This window comes from Protomyctophum bolini, assembly GCF_963924005.1.
Source record: "Protomyctophum bolini genome assembly, chromosome: 17".
Taxonomy (NCBI): domain Eukaryota; kingdom Metazoa; phylum Chordata; class Actinopteri; order Myctophiformes; family Myctophidae; genus Protomyctophum; species Protomyctophum bolini.
The window spans coordinates 16,563,764-16,584,220 of NC_137878.1; the positions used below are offsets into that span (position 1 = coordinate 16,563,764).

At 45.7% G+C, this 20,457-nt stretch overlaps 1 protein-coding gene across 1 annotated transcript in view; it reads left to right on the top strand.

Moving 5' to 3' along the window:
- The window catches only part of erf (Ets2 repressor factor), a 43,532-nt gene extending 23,312 nt beyond the window's left edge, over positions 1-20,220 (top strand). Inside the window, exons 2-5 of the mRNA XM_080787647.1 lie at positions 2,183-2,417; positions 7,908-8,020; positions 13,874-14,763; positions 15,085-20,220. Coding sequence (XP_080643773.1) covers positions 2,183-2,417; positions 7,908-8,020; positions 13,874-14,763; positions 15,085-15,765 — 1,919 coding nt within the window. The 3' untranslated portion in view covers positions 15,766-20,220. The remainder of the gene's footprint in view (positions 1-2,182; positions 2,418-7,907; positions 8,021-13,873; positions 14,764-15,084) is intronic.
- Positions 20,221-20,457: the final 237 nt, after the last annotated feature.

Sequence of the window (20,457 nt, forward strand, 5' to 3'; positions counted from 1 at the left end):
CTGGGAAAATCATGGCGCTACCATCGCTAGGCCCTTGAGCAAGTCACTATGTGCCGCACAGTTGCTCAGTGGTCAGCTATGCCCGCATGCCTTTTACACCTGGAATAAGAAGTTTAAAAGGGAGAGTTGCAGGTTGACTGGCCAACAGCTGTTTGATTTTCAAGTGCATCTTGCCCTACACAGCTCAGCTTTTTAGCGAGCTGATTTGGGACTTTTAACACAAAACAAGTCGCACTAGTTCACTGTTTTTACTTCAACACAGGACCATGGCTACATGGATCCGTGATGGGCCGGGATGTTGGTTGAACTTCGTTTTAGAATGTGGATCACAGCAGGAACAGTCCCAATTACTTGCTCGCTTGTGGCTGGAATGCTACTGGTTTGGACCCCCAGACAGCCAGAAAGAAATCTCTCTGGGGGAGCAACACTTACCCCTCTCTCAATACTGACTGTTTCATTGCCCTTGAGCAAGGCACTTGCCTCCCAACAGCTCCAGTGTAGCTGCTCAGTGGCCAACATTATTAGACTGGTTGTACTGGGCACTGTGGGCAGGACGTTGCTGAACAATTATTTGTGCTAAGCAAACTTACCCTGGATAAGAGATGTTTTAAGAATGAACTGTCATTTGTATCCATAAACTGATGCATGGCTGCCGCTGCACTGAGCTTTGTTTTTTCCATTCATTCTGGGATCCGGCCGGTATAAAATGTCAACCATGTGTGTATTTGTCACTGCAGGTTAGGTCACTGGTCGCATACACCACTTGACAATAGGAGTCCTTGACTATGTGACATATGACCATAATTTTAAACCAAAGCTAGAGTTTTTGTACAGGTGCTGGAAATCCTTGCTGATGCTTAAATTGGAATACAAGGGAATACACTTGATGTAGGACAAGCGATTATTCAAATTGGTGTGACACAGATGATTCAAATCATAGACATATCTGTTCAGAGGTCATTGCCCATCTCTGGATAGTACTTCTCCGACTGAAAGTGTAAGGTGATGGAAAAACTTGGATGCACATCAGTCCTCTATACAGTAGTATGACCTTTTAGTACTTCTCCAAACCCTGCCAGGTCAAAACAGTCACAGCTACTACACTGATGTAGTATTAAAGCCTTCAACACATCGCCCTATCATTGTTAACAGTTCACTGTGGCTGTCATATAGATATGGCCGTTCTTTGTTTCACTGTGGGAAACCGATTGTAGCACTGGTATTTAGTCTATATATTGTGCGTCTTTATTATAAATACACACACACACACACACACACACTGTATTGTTGCAGCATGCCCATATGTTTCCCACTCTCAGCATTCTCAGCCTTACTGCCAAAGCACATCTGGTCCTAATGAGTGTGTGTGTACACATGCGTGCGTTTTCAGCTTTGTGTTGAAATGGTGTTGAGTCTTTTACTGCAAGCCACAGCTTTACTGTGTGTGTGTGTGTGTGTGTGTGTGTGTGTGTGTGTGTGTGTGTGTGTGTGTGTGTGTGTGTGTGTGTGTGTGTGTGTGTGTGTGTGTGTGTGTGTGTGTGTGTGTGTGTGTGTGTGTGTGTGTGTGATAGCCATTGTGTTGATACATAGGTTGTGTGTACTGTGCAGAAACTCACCTAAATACAGTCAGGTTCTCACACTGGCTGTACATGGGCTATGTTCCCTACTGTGTGAATGTTTATATCATTTATGTGTGTGTGGACTTGCAGCAGTCATAAAAGCTCAGCTATATTTTGTCTTGAAGAGTTTCAAGGCCTGTTGAGCTATCAGCTCTATTAGCATTGATTCCCCAGCTTTGATAACGATAGCCCAGCTTTGATTTGACTGCGGAGCTCTGAGAAGACTTTTAGCCCTATATGCTCACACTATCATCTCCCGAACCCCCACTCACTCAACAGACTCTCCCACAGCCTTCAGTCTCTGCTTTCTCGCCCCAACTCTAACCAATTTACAATTTAGGCATTTAGCAGACGCTCTTAATCCAGAGCGATTTACAAATGCATAGAAACCATGAACTGTTCCTCCTGTGGTATTACATTAGCGTCACCTGAGAATATTAATACATTTATAAAAGCATTCAAGAATGTCCTGATTATTCCACTTTGGACTGTTCCCTATCCTCAAATTCACCTGACAACCACCCTCGTTCACTGAATCTCTCTCTCTCTTCCTTCTGCCCTAGGGTTCGCCTTTCCAGATTGGGCCTATAAACCAGAGTCCAGCCCCGGTTCGAGGCAGATCCAGCTGTGGCACTTCATCCTGGAGTTGTTGCGGAAGGAGGAGTACCACGATGTCATCGCCTGGCAGGGTGACTACGGCGAGTTCGTCATCAAGGACCCGGATGAGGTGGCCCGTCTGTGGGGCGCCAGGAAGTGCAAACCCCAGATGAACTACGACAAGCTCAGCCGCGCGCTAAGGTGAGAGGGTCCCCCTTCACTGTGTCTAGATCAGTAAGAAAAAATAAGATGCATTCATTATGTCTCGGATTAACAGGGTCAAATGTTTGCATGTCATACTTTATAAACTTTTTCAGGTTGTATTGTCTGTCAGTGAAATCTGATCTTCTTGTTATCAGTTCAGAGTTTCTCTGGTCATTTCTTTTGCATAGTTTCCCCGCCATTTGCGTTTTTGATTTGTACAATGGCAGCCCGAAGCAGCTGCTGTAGTGCTGTAGCCTACTACATGCAGGTTGTACAACAAACGCACCGTGTGGCCCTGACGTTGACTGACACTATAACTGCACTTAAACCCATGTGTCCTAAAACCTCAGGCTGTGCCATCATGGTTAAATTACATCACTCCTGCTTCTAGGTGAGAATGAAGGAGGGAACAGAGCACAGGTGGAAGAAAGATGGAAGGATCATTTTTAATGCCATTCATTCCATTCTTGTAACTTCACACAAACTTGCTATTTGATCTCACATTTCACTCCTCTCTTTTGATCCCTCCATACTGTCGTCTGTTCTGTCAGTTTTTAGCCTTTGTCATGTTCCTTTCTCGACAGTCTCAACTTATACCTGCATCTTTTGGGCATGTATTGAACGTGTAACAATTGGATCAATCACAGTGAGCTCAGCTGACTCAACGTGAGGGAGATATGAGAGACGGAGCATTTGTCAGGAAATGACAATGATGGACTGACAACGAGGGTTGAACAGGTGCTTTCAATGTAGCATGACAACATGGAAAGGTTCCGTTCAAATACATACAGTAAGATGAGGTCAGACAGGCAGCATGAATGTGGCTGCCAGTAAAATCCAGAAAGTCACCGGGGGGGGAGGGGGGAGAGAGGGAGAAAGCACATGTAAAACTCAGTTCAGTTCAAATATAATACAACATTGTCATCTGTGCGTTTGAGTTGAATAATTGGACAAGAAAAGTGTGTGTGAGAGAAATTGATTGAGAAGAATAAGCTCTCTTGTAGAAAGTTGGATGCGTGGTTTGTTGCAAGGCATGACATTAACCACAAATCAGTGGGCCATTCAGGTAACAGAAGGGGGGTGTGTGAGTTTGACAGGGCATCAGGAAGCATAAACCACATCAATTGCGATAAGGGTAGCAGGGCAAAAAAGATAAGACAAGATAAGGGGTGTGTGTGTGTGTGTGTGTGTGTGTGTGTGTGTGTGTGTGTGCCCGCATGTATTTGTGGTTTGTACTTTGTAGCAAAGGCAAGAACTTTAAACGCAAAGGTAAAGGAGAGGAAACTATGTGTGCGTGCACGCCGTTGACAAGGTGGGACCAGGAAGAGTTGAACTTTGAATGAACTATGATAAACTACAAATTGCCTAGGTAAAGGACATGGGGTGTATGTGTGAGCGTGCATATGTTATTTGTCGGAACTAGGAAGTTTGAACCTCTGATGAACCGGGATGAGTGTGAGTGTGTGTGTGTGTCCGTCCAACACTCAGCCTTAGATCAGCTGGTAACATACAAGAAGTAGACCGTGGGTATGTGCGCGGTATCAGAAATATCCGCTGTTTGTTTTAACCTATTTGATTGGTGCACGGGTCCAGTACAGGGCATGCACACTTGCACAGTGCAGCTGTCAGTAACAGAAAAGAGGGAGTGTGCTGTCACGCCACTTTGTCTTATTGAATAGAAGTCTGTTTCATCACTTTTTCCACATCAGTGTTTTTTGTTTTTTTTCTCTTCTCCCTCTCCACTGTACAGGATCTAATAAAACACAAATCCTAATTCAAAGAAGGGAGATGAAAGGACGAAGAGTAAAAAGAGATGACGTTTTCTTTATTTTTCATGACTTGTGTGTGTCTCACCGAACCTCTGCTAGTGAGACAGCTAAAATAGACGTATGCACACGGGCACACCACCATATCCCTCTGTGCAGCACATGTGGGATACTGATTTTCACTCCCTGTCTGTTTTCTTATCATCTTTGTACAAAGAAACACAGACACACACACACACAGTGACTCCTCGGTGTAAGCCCCCTCTGTCGTAGATTGGTGTGGGTTATAGCTCACTTTGGTGATGACTTGTTACACTGCCTAATCGATGCTCGTGCACACACACAGAACACTTGCTATAGGTCAATCTTCCTCCAGTCCATCTGTGTCTTGTTCTGTAAATGTATCAATACCACAATTGATTTAATGTTAACCTAAGGGAACTAAAGGAACATCATTTCAAACGGACCCACAGCTCCAGTTAAACATGACTTCAAACTCCCTATACCAATGAAGCTCTTAAATAATTCTGAAATCACAGAGCAAAAGCCTTACACCCCTTAATTGTTAAGTTGATTCATATTGCACACACTTTGAAGTGTGTGTGTGTGTGTGTGTGTGTGTGTGTGTGTGTGTGTGTGTGAGAAATGAGCTGTGGTATAATATATACTGTACAGTAGAAGTCCTTTCTACTTTTATTTGAAGTGAGTTCAAATGCTCTTCAAAGGCCCAGAGCAAGCTTGAGCCCGTATGCGAGTCTGGGTCTGTGATACTGATGTAGTTCTGTGTGCGCATTTCTTGGCGTCTTGCCCACTGTGTGTGAATGATGTATGTCTGCATACTGTACTGTATATTATTTTGTCTACGTTTGTGTGGGCATGTATTATACCTATAAAAGCCTTTTGCACACCTACAGGCAACAGATGTGTAGGAGAGGGACAACTAAGTGCCCGGCGTCATGAAAAAGAAAGAACACCCGCACACTGTCTTCAAATGCAGTAGTGAAAAACTTTAATAAAGGGAAACGGCAACGTTTTGGCCTATGCGGCCTTCATCACGCTAAGTCTGATGAAGGCCACATAGGCCGAAACGTTGCTGTGGCCGCTGAAGGCCTTCAATGTGGCCTTCATCACGCTAAGCCTGATGAAGGCCACATAGGCCGAAACGTTGCTGTGGCCGCTGAAGGCCTTCAATGTGGCCTTCATCACGCTAAGCCTGATGAAGGCCACATAGGCCGAAACGTTGCTGTGGCCGCTGAAGGCCTTCAATGTGGCCTTCATCACGCTAAGTCTGATGAAGGCCACATAGGCTGAAACGTTGCTGTGGCCGCTGAAGGCCTTCAATGTGGCCTTCATCACGCTAAGCCTGATGAAGGCCACATAGGCTGAAACGTTGCTGTGGCCGCTGAAGGCCTTCAATGTGGCCTTCATCACGCTAAGTCTGATGAAGGCCGTTTCCCTTAAAGGTTTTCACTGCATTTGAAGATGGTGTGCGGGTGATTTTCCTTTTTCATGTATTTCGGCATTGTTGTGCCGAGTGTGTACACTAGCCCAGTATGTGACTTCATTCTGTAGCTCCGAGATGAAGTCACACCGTGAGAGCCTTTAGCCGCGTTTCAGAACTGGCGCATTGTTTCCATTAGGAACGTTTTCTGCAAATCGTATCCAAAAAGTAAAGGTTCGAGAATGAGCTAAACTAACTTTAGAAGCGGACAAGAAAATCCAAGTTACGGGTTGAAACGAGTGTTTAAATCGCTTGTTTAGTCAGCCGCTTGCATGTTTTTCAAGGAAGTTGTGTGCATTAGCGCCTCCCCTGGTCAAATGTTGACTGAACTGGTCAGTTGGAAAATCTAATTCCACATTCGACCAGGTGAGGCGCTAATGCTCACAACTTCCTTGAAAAACATGGAAGCGGCTGACTAAACAAGTGATTTAAACACTCGCAGACAGTAGGCTGACAGGAAATGGGGGAGAGAGATTGGGGGGGGTGACATGCAGTAAAGGCCGTCGGGTTCGGGAGTTGCCACTGCCAGATTTGGACTACAGGCCAAGGTGCCTGGACCGCTGAGCCACGGCACAGGCCACTTCTAAAGTAAAAATGTGTTTAGCTCATCGGACCATTACTTTTTGAAAACTATGTGCAGAAAAGGGTAAGCAACGTTCCTTGAGGAAACCATGCGCCGGTTCTGAAACGGGGCTGAAGGCTCTCACGGTGTGAATTCATCTCCAAGCTACAGAATGAGCGTAGGGACTGAAGTCACATATGGGGCTGGTGTACATGTGAGTGAGTAATCATCTCTCTTACAGCAGCAGGTGGGCTTTGAGGGTAGAGAGGTCCTTCACTTACTGAGTCACACACGGCTAAAAGAACTTCCTGTTCAGCCAGTCAAAACTACTTTACTCTGTTCTGCCGTAAACCGCACTCTATTCACACCGACCAAAGCAGTCCGGTACGATGAATGGAGAGCACCGCTTTCATCTCCACGAGAGAGAGCCGGGTGCTTCAAGCCTCAATGCAAGCAGTCGTATGACAAACCTAATTAGGGCTTTATCCCATTAGGACCAGAGTGCCTTCAAAATTAGTAGAATCTTCAATTGGAGATTTTTCCAAACATCTTCCAAAAAGCAGATGTACAAGCTCGCACCGCGGCACAAAGTGATGCGCTGCGAGCTTGTATAGCTGCTATTTTTGAATGGCCAATGCTAAAATCTGCTTTCCCGGTTTTAATGGGTTATGCTATTAGTCAGATGTGCCATTTTGCTGATGGTGAGTGACCTACTCTTCCTGCCTCTGGACCACTTAGTATATTCTATCATTTGAGATGACTAAGTCTGATTCATACTTCCTCGTACGACAGTGCCACCTTGCCAACAAACATAACGGATTTAGAAGCTCACAGCATGCTGCCTCTGCAACGTGTTGTGAACTCATAAATCTGATATTCTTGGCCCTTGACACTGTCGTACGGTGGAATATAGATTAGGCATGAGGCGCTTTTCGCAATGGAGGCGGCTAGCCATTAACACTAATGATCAGAGAATTATAAGCGGTTATGTGACATTACCGCACCGATGAGGTTTGAATTATTCATACCACAGTTTTACTGAGTCGTTTACTCATCCCATTGCTTTCCTGTTTTCTCCTTGTTTTAACATTCTGTCTCGTCCCTTTCTCTTTCTTTCCTCTTCATTTTTGATTCAGTTTTCAGGACCTCTGTTGCTCGTTTACACTTCAACTGTACCACTTTACTGCATCACTAAATCATCCACTCCGTCTCTTCATGTCTCTCCTGTCACGCTACTCTGCGTATTATCTAATAAAAACAAACGCTAAACAAATAACATCCAAATGACTTACAAGACAATTAAAGACACATGGGCTCTGCTAAGTTTTCTATTTCATCTTGAAAATGTGTCAATGACTCCACATGGCGTTTTGTACTTTCTGATGCTTTACAGTATGTGAACCCAAGGGACTTAAAAAGGGTCTTATTGGGGCCTCCTAACCACAACATAATGTATTCATCTTGACTATTAAAAGCTATTCATATTCCAAAAGATATGAAGATTAGCCTTGTTTTGCATTCAACCTACAATTCCCCTACAATGTGTATTGCTTCGCCTCAAGGAATTCTGAATAAAGCCAAGTTAAAACCTATAAACAGCTGTTAACTAGGTTGACCGCTGTCTACTGTATATTAAATGTGGTTTATTTTTCTTTTAGATACTACTACAACAAGAGGATCCTGCATAAGACCAAAGGGAAGAGGTTTACATACAAATTCAACTTCAACAAACTGGTCCTGGTCAACTACCCATTCATTGACATGGGAACTGGTATGTAAACATGCACACATGACATAGCTGTACAGTTATCCATGGTTTATACTTGGCTATGTGCACTGAATATTACGCAATCTACAACCTCACACAGCATTATTCTAAATCATGTGTCCTCTCCACACACTGAGTCAGTGACTATACACATCAACAGTCGTATACTGTATATACATGGATGCATTGCACACACAGGAGGTAGATGGGCTCCCTGTTGAACAGGGGCACTGGCCAAACTGTAGCAGACACTAGGGCAGCTAAAAGGATTGCCTCCCTGCCCTGCTTCCCACCCACAAATATGTCCAATTGCGCTTCTGTCCATGTCTGAGCATATGTCCAAGCTGTATGCACAGTAGAGCGACCGAGCCCTGGTCTCACCATGACTGAGCATATGTCCAAGCTGTATGCACAGTAGAGCGACTGAGCCCTGGTCTCCACAGTGGTGGGCAGTGAGCATATGTCCAAGCTGTATGCACAGTAGAGCGACTGAGCCCTGGTCTCCACAGTGGTGGGCAGTGAGCATATGTCCAAGCTGTATGCACAGTAGAGCGACTGAGCCCTGGTCTCCACAGTGGTGGGCAGTGAGCATATGTCCAAGCTGTATGCACAGTAGAGCGACCGAGCCCTGGTCTCCACAGTGGTGGGCAGGAAGGTTTACGCCACCCGTATGCCCCTGTTCTGTAGCCTTTGGCTTTGGACAAATGTACTCTTCAACTGTTGAGACATGCAATTCAAACAAAAGGTATTTTTGATAAAGCTATTGTACTCTTAATTTGTTTAATGACAATATATATCCATCGTAATGGAGAGTTTGATATATTGGCCAGCACCAGTGCCACGTTGCTGCTTATTCCCCCCCACCTCGTATTTTCCCTCCTCTGAAGTATTATGGTCCCAGTCCTGGCCACCCAGTATAAACAGAGGCCATATGGAGCAATGGATACTGGGTGACATAAGTGCAGCATGAAGATTTTATTATAGGCACCCTGTGATGTGGCTCCCAGTCTGACATGTTGTGATATGATGGTTACACACAGACTCGCACGTGCACGCCACCCTGTGCTGAAACACATAAACGCAGCCACAATTTCTTTTCTGGCGTGCACACGCAGTCTCACACACGCAAATATCATGTGTGAGGACGACCAACATTTTTACATGCAGAGCTGCTACATATGCACAAACGGCTTCACACTCGCACACGTACGCTCAGTGTTACTGGAAAATACAGGGCAACCCAACCCATGTTTGTGATGGCAGCCAAAATGACTTTCCAATATTTAATCCTGGCACGTGTTCGGACGCCAAGAATTTATCACAGTGCCACAGTCTCTCTGGCAGGAGTAAGGAGAAGACGCAGACAGAGAAAGCATGAAGGAGCAAAAAAAAGAGGGATGAAGATGCATAAAAGCAGAACAAAGAAAAAACGAGGGAAAGACATGGAGAGAAACTGAGAAGGGAACACATAGCTTACGGTGAACTGAGAGCGTCACGCTTGTTGACTCGATGCTTCACGCCTGTGGTCATGTAGATGCTCTTCATGGGTGTGGTCATGTAGAATAGATGCTCTTCATGGGTGTGTTCATGTAGAATAGATGCTCTTCATGGGTGTGGTCATGTAGAATAGATGCTCTTCATGGGTGTGGTCATGTAGAATAGATGCTCTTCATGGGTGTGGTCATGTAGAATAGATGCTCTTCATGGGTGTGGTCATGTACAATAGATGCTCTTCATGGGTGTGGTCATGTAGAATAGATGCTCTTCATGGGTGTGGTCATGTAGAATAGATGCTCTTCATGGGTGTGGTCATGTAGAATAGATGCTCTTCATGGGGGTGGTCATGTAGAATAGATGCTCTTCATGGGGGTGGTCATGTAGAATAGATGCTCTTCATGGGTGTGGTCATGTAGAATAGATGCTCTTCATGGGTGTGGTCATGTAGAATAGATGCTCTTCATGGGTGTGGTCATGTAGAATAGATGCTCTTCATGGGTGTGGTCATGGAGATGCTCTTCATGGGTGTGGTCATGGAGATGCTCTTCATGGGTGTGGTCATGGAGATGCTCTTCATGGGTGTGGTCATGGAGATGCTCTTCATGGGTGTGGTCATGTAGAATAGATGCTCTTCATGGGTGTGGTCATGTAGAATAGATGCTCTTCATGGGTGTGGTCATGTAGAATAGATGCTCTTCATGGGTGTGGTCGTGTAGAATAGATGCTCTTCATGGGTGTGGTCATGGAGATGCTCTTCATGGGTGTGGTCATGTAGAATAGATGCTCTTCATGGGTGTGGTCATGGAGATGCTCTTCATGGGTGTGGTCATGTAGAATAGATGCTCTTCATGGGGGTGGTCATGTAGAATAGATGCTCTTCATGGGGGTGGTCGTGTAGAATAGATGCTCTTCATGGGTGTGGTCGTGTAGAATAGATGCTCTTCATGGGTGTGGTCGTGTAGAATAGATGCTCTTCATGGGTGTGGTCATGGAGATGCTCTTCATGGGTGTGGTCATGTAGAATAGATGCTCTTCATGGGTGTGGTCATGTAGAATAGATGCTCTTCATGGGTGTGGTCATGTAGAATAGATGCTCTTCATGGGGGTGGTCATGTAGAATAGATGCTCTTCATGGGTGTGGTCATGTAGAATAGATGCTCTTCATGGGTGTGGTCATGTAGAATAGATGCTCTTCATGGGTGTGGTCATGTAGAATAGATGCTCTTCATGGGGGTGGTCATGTAGAATAGATGCTCTTCATGGATGTGGTCATGGAGATGCTCTTCATGGGTGTGGTCATGGAGATGCTCTTCATGGGGGTGGTCGTGTAGAATAGATGCTCTTCATGGGGGTGGTCATGGAGATGCTCTTCATGGGTGTGGTCATGTAGAATAGATGCTCTTCATGGGGGTGGTCATGTAGAATAGATGCTCTTCATGGGGGTGGTCATGTAGAATAGATGCTCTTCATGGGTGTGGTCATGGAGATGCTCTTCATGGATGTGGTCATGGAGATGCTCTTCATGGGTGTGGTCATGTAGAATAGATGCTCTTCATGGGTGTGGTCATGGAGATGCTCTTCATGGGTGTGGTCGTGTAGAATAGATGCTCTTCATGGATGTGGTCGTGTAGAATAGATGCTCTTCATGGGTGTGGTCGTGTAGAATAGATGCTCTTCATGGGTGTGGTCATGGAGATGCTCTTCATGGGTGTGGTCATGGAGATGCTCTTCATGGGTGTGGTCATGGAGATGCTCTTCATGGGTGTGGTCATGGAGATGCTCTTCATGGGTGTGGTCATGGAGATGCTCTTCATGGGTGTGGTCATGTAGAATAGATGCTCTTCATGGGTGTGGTCATGGAGATGCTCTTCATGGGTGTGGTCATGGAGATGCTCTTCATGGGTGTGGTCATGGAGATGCTCTTCATGGGTGTGGTCATGGAGATGCTCTTCATGGGTGTGGTCATGTAGAATAGATGCTCTTCATGGGTGTGGTCATGGAGATGCTCTTCATGGGTGTGGTCATGGAGATGCTCTTCATGGGTGTGGTCATGTAGAATAGATGCTCTTCATGGGTGTGGTCATGGAGATGCTCTTCATGGGTGTGGTCATGGAGATGCTCTTCATGGGTGTGGTCATGTAGAATAGATGCTCTTCATGGGTGTGGTCATGGAGATGCTCTTCATGGGTGTGGTCATGGAGATGCTCTTCATGGGTGTGGTCATGTAGAATAGATGCTCTTCATGGGTGTGGTCATGGAGATGCTCTTCATGGGTGTGGTCATGGAGATGCTCTTCATGGGTGTGGTCATGTAGAATAGATGCTCTTCATGGGTGTGGTCATGGAGATGCTCTTCATGGGTGTGGTCATGTAGAATAGATGCTCTTCATGGGTGTGGTCATGGAGATGCTCTTCATGGGTGTGGTCATGGAGATGCTCTTCATGGGTGTGGTCATGTAGAATAGATGCTCTTCATGGGTGTGGTCATGGAGATGCTCTTCATGGGTGTGGTCATGGAGATGCTCTTCATGGGTGTGGTCATGTAGAATAGATGCTCTTCATGGATGTGGTCATGGAGATGCTCTTCATGGGTGTGGTCATGGAGATGCTCTTCATGGGTGTGGTCATGGAGATGCTCTTCATGGGTGTGGTCATGTAGAATAGATGCTCTTCATGGGTGTGGTCATGGAGATGCTCTTCATGGGTGTGGTCATGGAGATGCTCTTCATGGGTGTGGTCATGTAGAATAGATGCTCTTCATGGATGTGGTCATGGAGATGCTCTTCATGGGTGTGGTCATGTAGAATAGATGCTCTTCATGGGTGTGGTCATGGAGATGCTCTTCATGGGTGTGGTCATGGAGATGCTCTTCATGGGTGTGGTCATGTAGAATAGATGCTCTTCATGGGTGTGGTCATGGAGATGCTCTTCATGGGTGTGGTCATGGAGATGCTCTTCATGGGTGTGGTCATGTAGAATAGATGCTCTTCATGGATGTGGTCATGGAGATGCTCTTCATGGGTGTGGTCATGTAGAATAGATGCTCTTCATGGGTGTGGTCATGGAGATGCTCTTCATGGGTGTGGTCATGTAGAATAGATGCTCTTCATGGGTGTGGTCATGGAGATGCTCTTCATGGGTGTGGTCATGGAGATGCTCTTCATGGGTGTGGTCATGTAGAATAGATGCTCTTCATGGATGTGGTCATGGAGATGCTCTTCATGGGTGTGGTCATGGAGAATAGATGCTCTTCATGGATGTGGTCATGGAGATGCTCTTCATGGGTGTGGTCATGTAGAATAGATGCTCTTCATGGGTGTGGTCATGTAGAATAGATGCTCTTCATGGGTGTGGTCATGTAGAATAGATGCTCTTCATGGGTGTGGTCATGTAGAATAGATGCTCTTCATGGGTGTGGTCATGTAGAATAGATGCTCTTCATGGGTGTGGTCATGTAGAATAGATGCTCTTCATGGGTGTGGTCATGTAGAATAGATGCTCTTCATGGGTGTGGTCATGTAGAATAGATGCTCTTCATGGGTGTGGTCATGTAGAATAGATGCTCTTCATGGGTGTGGTCATGTAGAATAGATGCTCTTCATGGGTGTGTCCATCGTGGGTTTGACACATTTTGAGCTTGTCGATCTGCTACTTTAGCGGTTTGTTTTTTTAAATCAGAAAAGTAACAGTTATGGATACATGAGGTTTTCCACTCAATAGCGGCAATATGCAATTTAGTAATATTTGTTACACCTCTTCAACGCTTCCCCCGCCAGCTAAGATCCGTTGAGATGGTGATGAAGGATGAGTGAATTGTTGGGGAAACAGCCGAAACACATTGAAAAACAAGTTTAACAGTCACTTCGAAAGGAAATGTACAATTTTCATGGACATTTAGCTGCCTTCTCTGCAAATGATCATAGCCGAATAAAGCCGATACAGTATACTGTTGCTCACGGCACGTCTTTCTTCTACCGTTTGCTGTGTGTTGTAGGGGCTCGCTACTGCCCCTGAATTAGACTCTGTTCCTACATCAAGCCAAGATCTGGAGTTAATGCGAACGGATGCCTTTATCTTGTCTCCCCCTCCACTCGCTGCAGGCCTAGAGAGCGGAGATATGGCAAGCATAAACGAGGCTTTAGTGTGTCCCAGAGTTGTTTTCTGTACGTCACTGACTCAGTTTAATGTTTGTGACACATGCACCTTCACCTAGCCTTTTCCTCAATTTCAGGGTCTTTATATGTTCTTTATTCCTGATTTCACTCTCTACTTTCTTTTATATATGCAATTATTCCCGTTTCAAAATCGTGTCCCTAACCCTCCTTCGTCCCCAACTAATTTCTTTCTTTCTCTCTTGCAGGTCGTGGCGTCCCCCAGAGTGCCCCTCCTGTACCCAGTGGAGGCACCCACTTCCGCTTCCCGCCCTCCACTCCGTCCGATGTGCTGTCCCCCAACGAGGACCTGCGCAGCCCGGGCATGTTCAGCAGCGTGGCCCGCCGCATGGCCCGCGGTTCTGTCAGCGACTGCAGCGACGGCACCTCCACCAACTCCGAGCTGGAGGAGGCCGTGGGGGCAGAGGATCGAGGCTTAGGGGGCGCAGAGAGAGCCTACAGGAGCCTGATCCATCCCCGCCTCACTCATGACTCTCTGTTCAGGGTCTACGGAGGGGCACCCAACCTCCCGAGGCCAGCCCCCAGGGTCCACAGCGAGTCCCTGGGGTCCCCGTTCCCCGTCTCCCCACTGCCGGGCCCCGGAGGCCTTCTGGCTCCCAATCTGTCCCCGGCCCTCTCCATGACCCCCACCTCTCACCTGCCCTACACCCCATCCCCGTCTCTCTCCTCCCCCATGCTGGGCTCCCACTTCTCCTTCAACCAGGAGGACATGAAGCGCTACCTGCAGGCACACCACCAGTCCGTCTACAATTATCACCTCAGTCCTCGTGCCTTCTTCCACTACCCCAACATTATCGTCCCTCAGCCCCACCGCCTCGCCCCAGAGAAGCCAGCCGCCCATCACCTTCATGGCCCGCCCATGCCACTCCCCCATTCGCTGAGCCGGGAGCCGCAGCCGGGAGGAGGGGGGGAGGAGGGGCTAGCGCAGCAGCACCCGTCACCGTTCAAGTTCAAGCTGCAGCCGCCACCCCTGGGCCGCAAGCAGAGGGATGGAGGAAGTACATCTCTAGGCTCCTCCTCTTCCTCCAGCCAGTCCTCTGCCTACTCTGGTTCTGCTGTGGGACCCCCTAAGATCAAGGTAAGATCAATGGAAGATGCAGAAGTCGTGACATTTTTCCGGTTAGTGCGTAAATCAATTGCGTGCAGTCTCTATTAAAAATAATGTTTTAAGCAAAAGCTTAAATGGAGCTAATTTTATTTTGTAAATGCTTGTATGACCCCAGGTGGAGCCCATCTCTGACATCGATTCATAATAATAAATAATAAATGCTTGTATGACCCCAGGTGGAGCCCATCTCTGACATCGATTCATAATAATAAATAATAAATGCTTGTATGACCCCAGGTGGAGCCCATCTCTGACATCGATTCATAATAATAAATGCTTGTATGACCCCAGGTGGAGCCCATCTCTGACATCGATTCAGAGGACGACGTGGAGGTGACGGACATCAGCGAGGACGAGGACCTTCGTCACCACGACAACGACGAGGACGATGAAGGCGACGTCTTCACCCATTCCTCTCACCACCTCCACCCCCACCACCGCCGCCTCCTCCTCCACCATCATCATCCTCACCACCACCAGACCAACGGCGCTGCGCCTCTTCCTCCTGCTCCTCACCACCCCCACCCTGCTCTCCCACTGCGGCAATCTCACATCAACTCTGAGGACCTGGAGGAGGACGAAGACGTGTTCAAGACACCCGCCACCCCGACCCTGGTCGGCGTCCCGGCATTCCCTCTTGCCAGCCTGAAGAGCGAGCCCAGTCCGGGTCCAGGGTTATCTCCCATCAGCCCCTGCATCCCGCTCAAGCTGCGCTTCAAACGCCGCTGGAGTGAAGACCAAAAGATGGAGGCTGAGGGAGAGAGGGACGAGGCAGAGGACAAGAAGGTCCGTGCAGAGAAACAGGAGGAAGAGGGCATTGAGAGGAGGAGAGGAGGAGAGGTGGAGAACGGAGGAAGAGGGGGAGCTGTCACATTAGGGGTGGTGTTGCCACCTCCACCCACCCAGCGCAGAGCAAGCTCAGAGCTGCAGAGAGCTACGGCACAACTCTCTCTGGAAAACACAGGGTGCTGAGACAGACACACACACACACACACACACCAGGGTTCTCTACTTGCATACAAACACAGCTCTGGAATTGTTCTCGACACACTCGCTAAACATAAGACACACATGCACGCGCACACAGATTTATTGAGAAAAACAAAGTGCCTATGTTGCCTCACAGGTTGAGAGGTGAGACATATTGCCTTTTTCTTTCTTTCTTTTTTAACCAAGACACCTTATTCAACTTAAACACAGCAGGCAGAATAGAATGGCTGCAGATGTAAACACTAGTATGAAATAAGTGAACCATACCTAGCCTATTTACTGACTTATATTTTTAATCCCTTCGTGTCTAAGGCACTTAGACATTGCCCACTGCCTTTCCAATGTCTCTTAGCCCTCTTAGTGCCAGCCATGCCAGTCATTCCACAGAAGGTAGTCTGTCAGGGATGCCTTTTGGGCTCTATCATCACTATTATCGGAAATGTTCTCAGTGGACGTACTTTGGTTGTTAGCTTGGTAAATGTGCACCATATTTCATATCTAGCCGGTGTGGATTTGTCAATCATCCCATCCAAAAGTGCAAGCCTTGTTCATATCGTCTTTCAATCCAGACGGATGAATTACAAGTGTATTAAGTAATCGAAATTAAATGTAATGAATTGCTGACCCTTTATGATTCAGTTGACCTCAACACACATACACACACACGCGCATGCAAACAGACCTTAATGTTACTTAAAGTAAAACGCAGAGGTTTTGTTGTCCCAACCACCACCAGTCATTTACAAGTTGAATGATCAAAGTGGAACCTTGGACAAACTGATCTTGTGGACTGAGGAGTGAAGGAACTCTTCAGTTCTGGCCTTTTTATGAGTGAACAACTTATGAGACATTAGACTATTTTGGGGTTGAGGGGAGTGAGCTCTCTGTCAACTAGGCATTCTTGATAATCCTTTCCTCTGCCCATAGCCTACAATGTACAATTCTGACTGACCTATACATCTGCAGATGTGCATGAACTGAACAGATTCAGGAGTCAAGATGGCGTTGCAAATGAGGGATTTGCAATGGTCATCACTTTGATGTCCTCCTGTGGCCCATACCGATCTCTCTATTACCGATTGCCACATTGAACACTTGCCATGGTGGCAGCACGAGCATGGCCATTGAGTGATCCCAATGTACACTTGAACCAAACCCTTGAAAAGATGTCCGTCAGGCCTTAATATATTTTATGGAACAGTTGCGCCGCCGGAATCTTTCAGACTTCATTGGTCTCTTCTGCCGTGGCACAAAGTCGTCTTGTAGTTAATGGACATCAATTTTAAACTGGACCCAAAGTTTGATGTGAAACATCAGGTCCTTGAGAGGCACGTCTCGGAGTACACCACTCAGATGTGTGTGCTCTCTTGTTATCAGTGACTTGGTACAATCTTTGAAAAAGAGAGAGCAGGCTGAGGCCACTGGCAGTGTGCTCTTGCGTACAATACCTTTATTTTGCTCCCCACTGTTGTACAGACTTGTATTCCTTCCATCTAAGGACACTAGTGCCTCTTAAGGAGCGTGGACAGTATTTTTGGATGCTGATTTTTAAGGGCATTTGCCGTGATCTGAGGGGTTTTTAATTATTTTCTTTATCTGTTGTGGTTGAGATGATAGCCGTATCTAACATGTTTATATGATGTTATGAGGACAGGGACTCGACCATTCTGAGATGATTTGTCTGCGGAGAGCAGGAACCATGATATGAATGTGGAGCCTCAAGGCTAACTCAGGCCAACCTTCGAGTAAGATGTTAAACCACAAGACCATTTTATCAGTGAGAGTAAGAAAAAAGGTCAAAATATTGCCCCTTTTTAACGAACAAAGAATTCCATATAAGATTGTGCCTTTTTTAAGATATATTTTCAGTGACTACCTACTCCCACCAAGCTAAGGTTTTAACAATGCAGACAGACGCACACACTGACTGTAACACCTTGCCTTCTTTTTTATAAAAGAGAGAAACAAGTAAAAAAATACATATATATTTTATTGAAATATATATTGAAAACAAATGTTATATTTCAGTACGGTAATTTGATACAAATCAGGAAAAGCCTACTATTTTTAATGGCTAAGGTATATATTGTTAAGGCATATATTATCCGTATGATGCAGCCTCTGCCTTCTCCCAGCCACCAAATTCAGATATATAGTTTTTTGTTGTTGTATAATAATAATGCAGGTATTGTGTGTATTCAGGGGAAGGAGGACAGGGCGAGTTCAGGACAAATGATTGACAGTGTACTCTGCAAACATGTAACCAAATGTGGGTTGAGTATTATGTACAAATAACGTTTTCATTTTTTTTGTTTTTACTACACTGTGGGTTGGGTCTAAACCACATCAGTGCTATTCCCATCGTGTCAGGTAGGCAAGCCAGCCACGGAAAAGCATGTAGAATTTGCATACTTTACTGTGGTCCCCCCCCCCCCCCCCCCCAAACATTCTCAATGCATCGTCCCTTTTCACTACCCTCCAAACCCACCTGGGCCTCCCAAGTAGTTAAAAAATGCTAAGAAATGTTTGCACAAGCTATTCCCACTAGGCTCTGTATAAAAGACGGAGACTGAGGCTTTGAGCTCATAATGGGGACCTGGTAATGGGCTTGTTGTTCCTGGAACGCCCCAGGCTGTAGATGGACTGCACACAGACATTAAGCAGGTGTCCATCTGTGTCACAACCTCTTCCCCTCAATGGGGAGAGAAGGAAAAAAAAGCAGGGCGACTTGGAGGCTCTTAGGACTACTGTTAAGGACATGGGTGGAGTTTACTTTTAAGCTTGGACTGACTGTTCTCTCAAGCAGCTTTGTGAACTTTTGTGTTCATGGGGATCGGTCTGAAGAGGACCTACCCATAATATGTACAGACAAGCAAAGAAAACGCACTGACATGCTATATGGTTAGAGAGTGAGTTAAGGAACATGACTTCACACATACGACATCAGACACCCCCCGCTTGTCTCTTGTGTAGACGGCGTAACCATAGAAACCACACGCGCGCACACACACAGGAAATGACATCACACAACCTCGGAAAGGAGTGGAGAGAGAGGGGTTTCCCGTGATGTGGGTAGTCAACTCGTTGCGAGTGGTGAAACACCCTTCTTTAACAAACAGAATATACAAACAAAGCCACTGAACATGGCTCCGAGAAGCATGGTCAAATGAGGTTTTGCAGTCAGTTTCATGTGGTGACATCCAATGGGCATTAAAGTCCTCTTTAAGATAAAAAATATATATGTCTTCAGGCTCTCTATCCTGAGTAATGAACTGAAATCCGGTTGAGTTTTATTTTATTCCTTCCGATTGAGTAGAGCTTGCCCTGCTCAAGAGTGCCAGGATAACATAATTTTGATCTAATCCCCAGCATTTTCTTTTTACCTTGCGTCCCAGGTGGGTTCGGTTTGCACATACACCACTGAACACCAGCAATAGTGATGGAAAGTTTAGACAATCACAAACAAGTATTTTGAGTGTCAATTCAGTAACGAAGTGTACTTTTCTGTATCTGAAACCATTTAAATTGTTCTTTGGCCGCAACCCCGACCCATCTGTGACACAAGGGAGAAATTCACTGTCAAATCCAGTTGGACTCAGGTCTGATCCCATAACCAACTGCACTGCCATAAGCCTCATTCATACACACGATGCATGCTATTGAGCAAATGGCTCTATTGAAGACGGATAGAAAATACTTAACCTTTTCCCCACATGTTAATTACTTCCCTCAGTCTCATTGCTGTTTTATTTTTTATTTTATAATTTTCTTATATATTTTCCAATATGTATTACTGTTGCTATTGTAATTATTCTATTATTAACATTAACTATTTTTTGATTAATTTTGTACCCCCTTCCTTGCCTAGGGCCCAACTCTTCTCCAAGATCATCTGGTTGTTATGAATTAGTTTTATCTCCCTCCTGTCATATAAGTTAGCTTTGCTACATCACTTCACAAGAAGCCTATTATGGTTTTCCAAAGCTCTCCGGTTAACCCGGTAACCTTGTTACCATGGTGAAAAAAAGAGGGGAGGGGGTCCATATAACCCCATCACGTTGTTGTTAAAAAAAAAAGAAACTTTGTTCTCATTTGTATTTTATTTTTCTTGGATCTCGTGTATATATATTTTTTTCCATTTTGGAGGGGTGGGGATTTCTGTAAAGAAAAGGAGAAAAAAGCATTGTATTGTATTGTTTAACCGTTGTATTATTTTGAAAAATGTTCACCGTCTCCTTAGATCTCCTCTCGGTCCTCCTCACTAGCAAACGGTCACTGGTGAGCAAGGACGGACAGAGAGGGAGAGACTGGCGCTCGTCATGTATAGGGGGAAGCATCTGTACTTCTGTTTCTCTCCTTATCTTTTCATCTTTCATTTGTAATTAAACGTGTAATCAGGGTTCATTAAAGAAACACAAAAAAACTGGTAAAAACGGACCTAGTTCTCCTGGCTTCATTTCACTGTGTCTGCTCACTCTTTTAGTCATTCACTTATACATAATAATGAATTAGGAAGTGAAATGAGTATGCTGTATTAGGCATGACTGTCACTTTGTGGTTATTTTTCACGTCTAGCGAAGATATTAAAATAGCATTTAATGGTGAGTAATTGACTATTGCTTTATTATCTATGCTGCTTGACAAAGCCATACCAGCATCAAGTGTGTTAGAGTT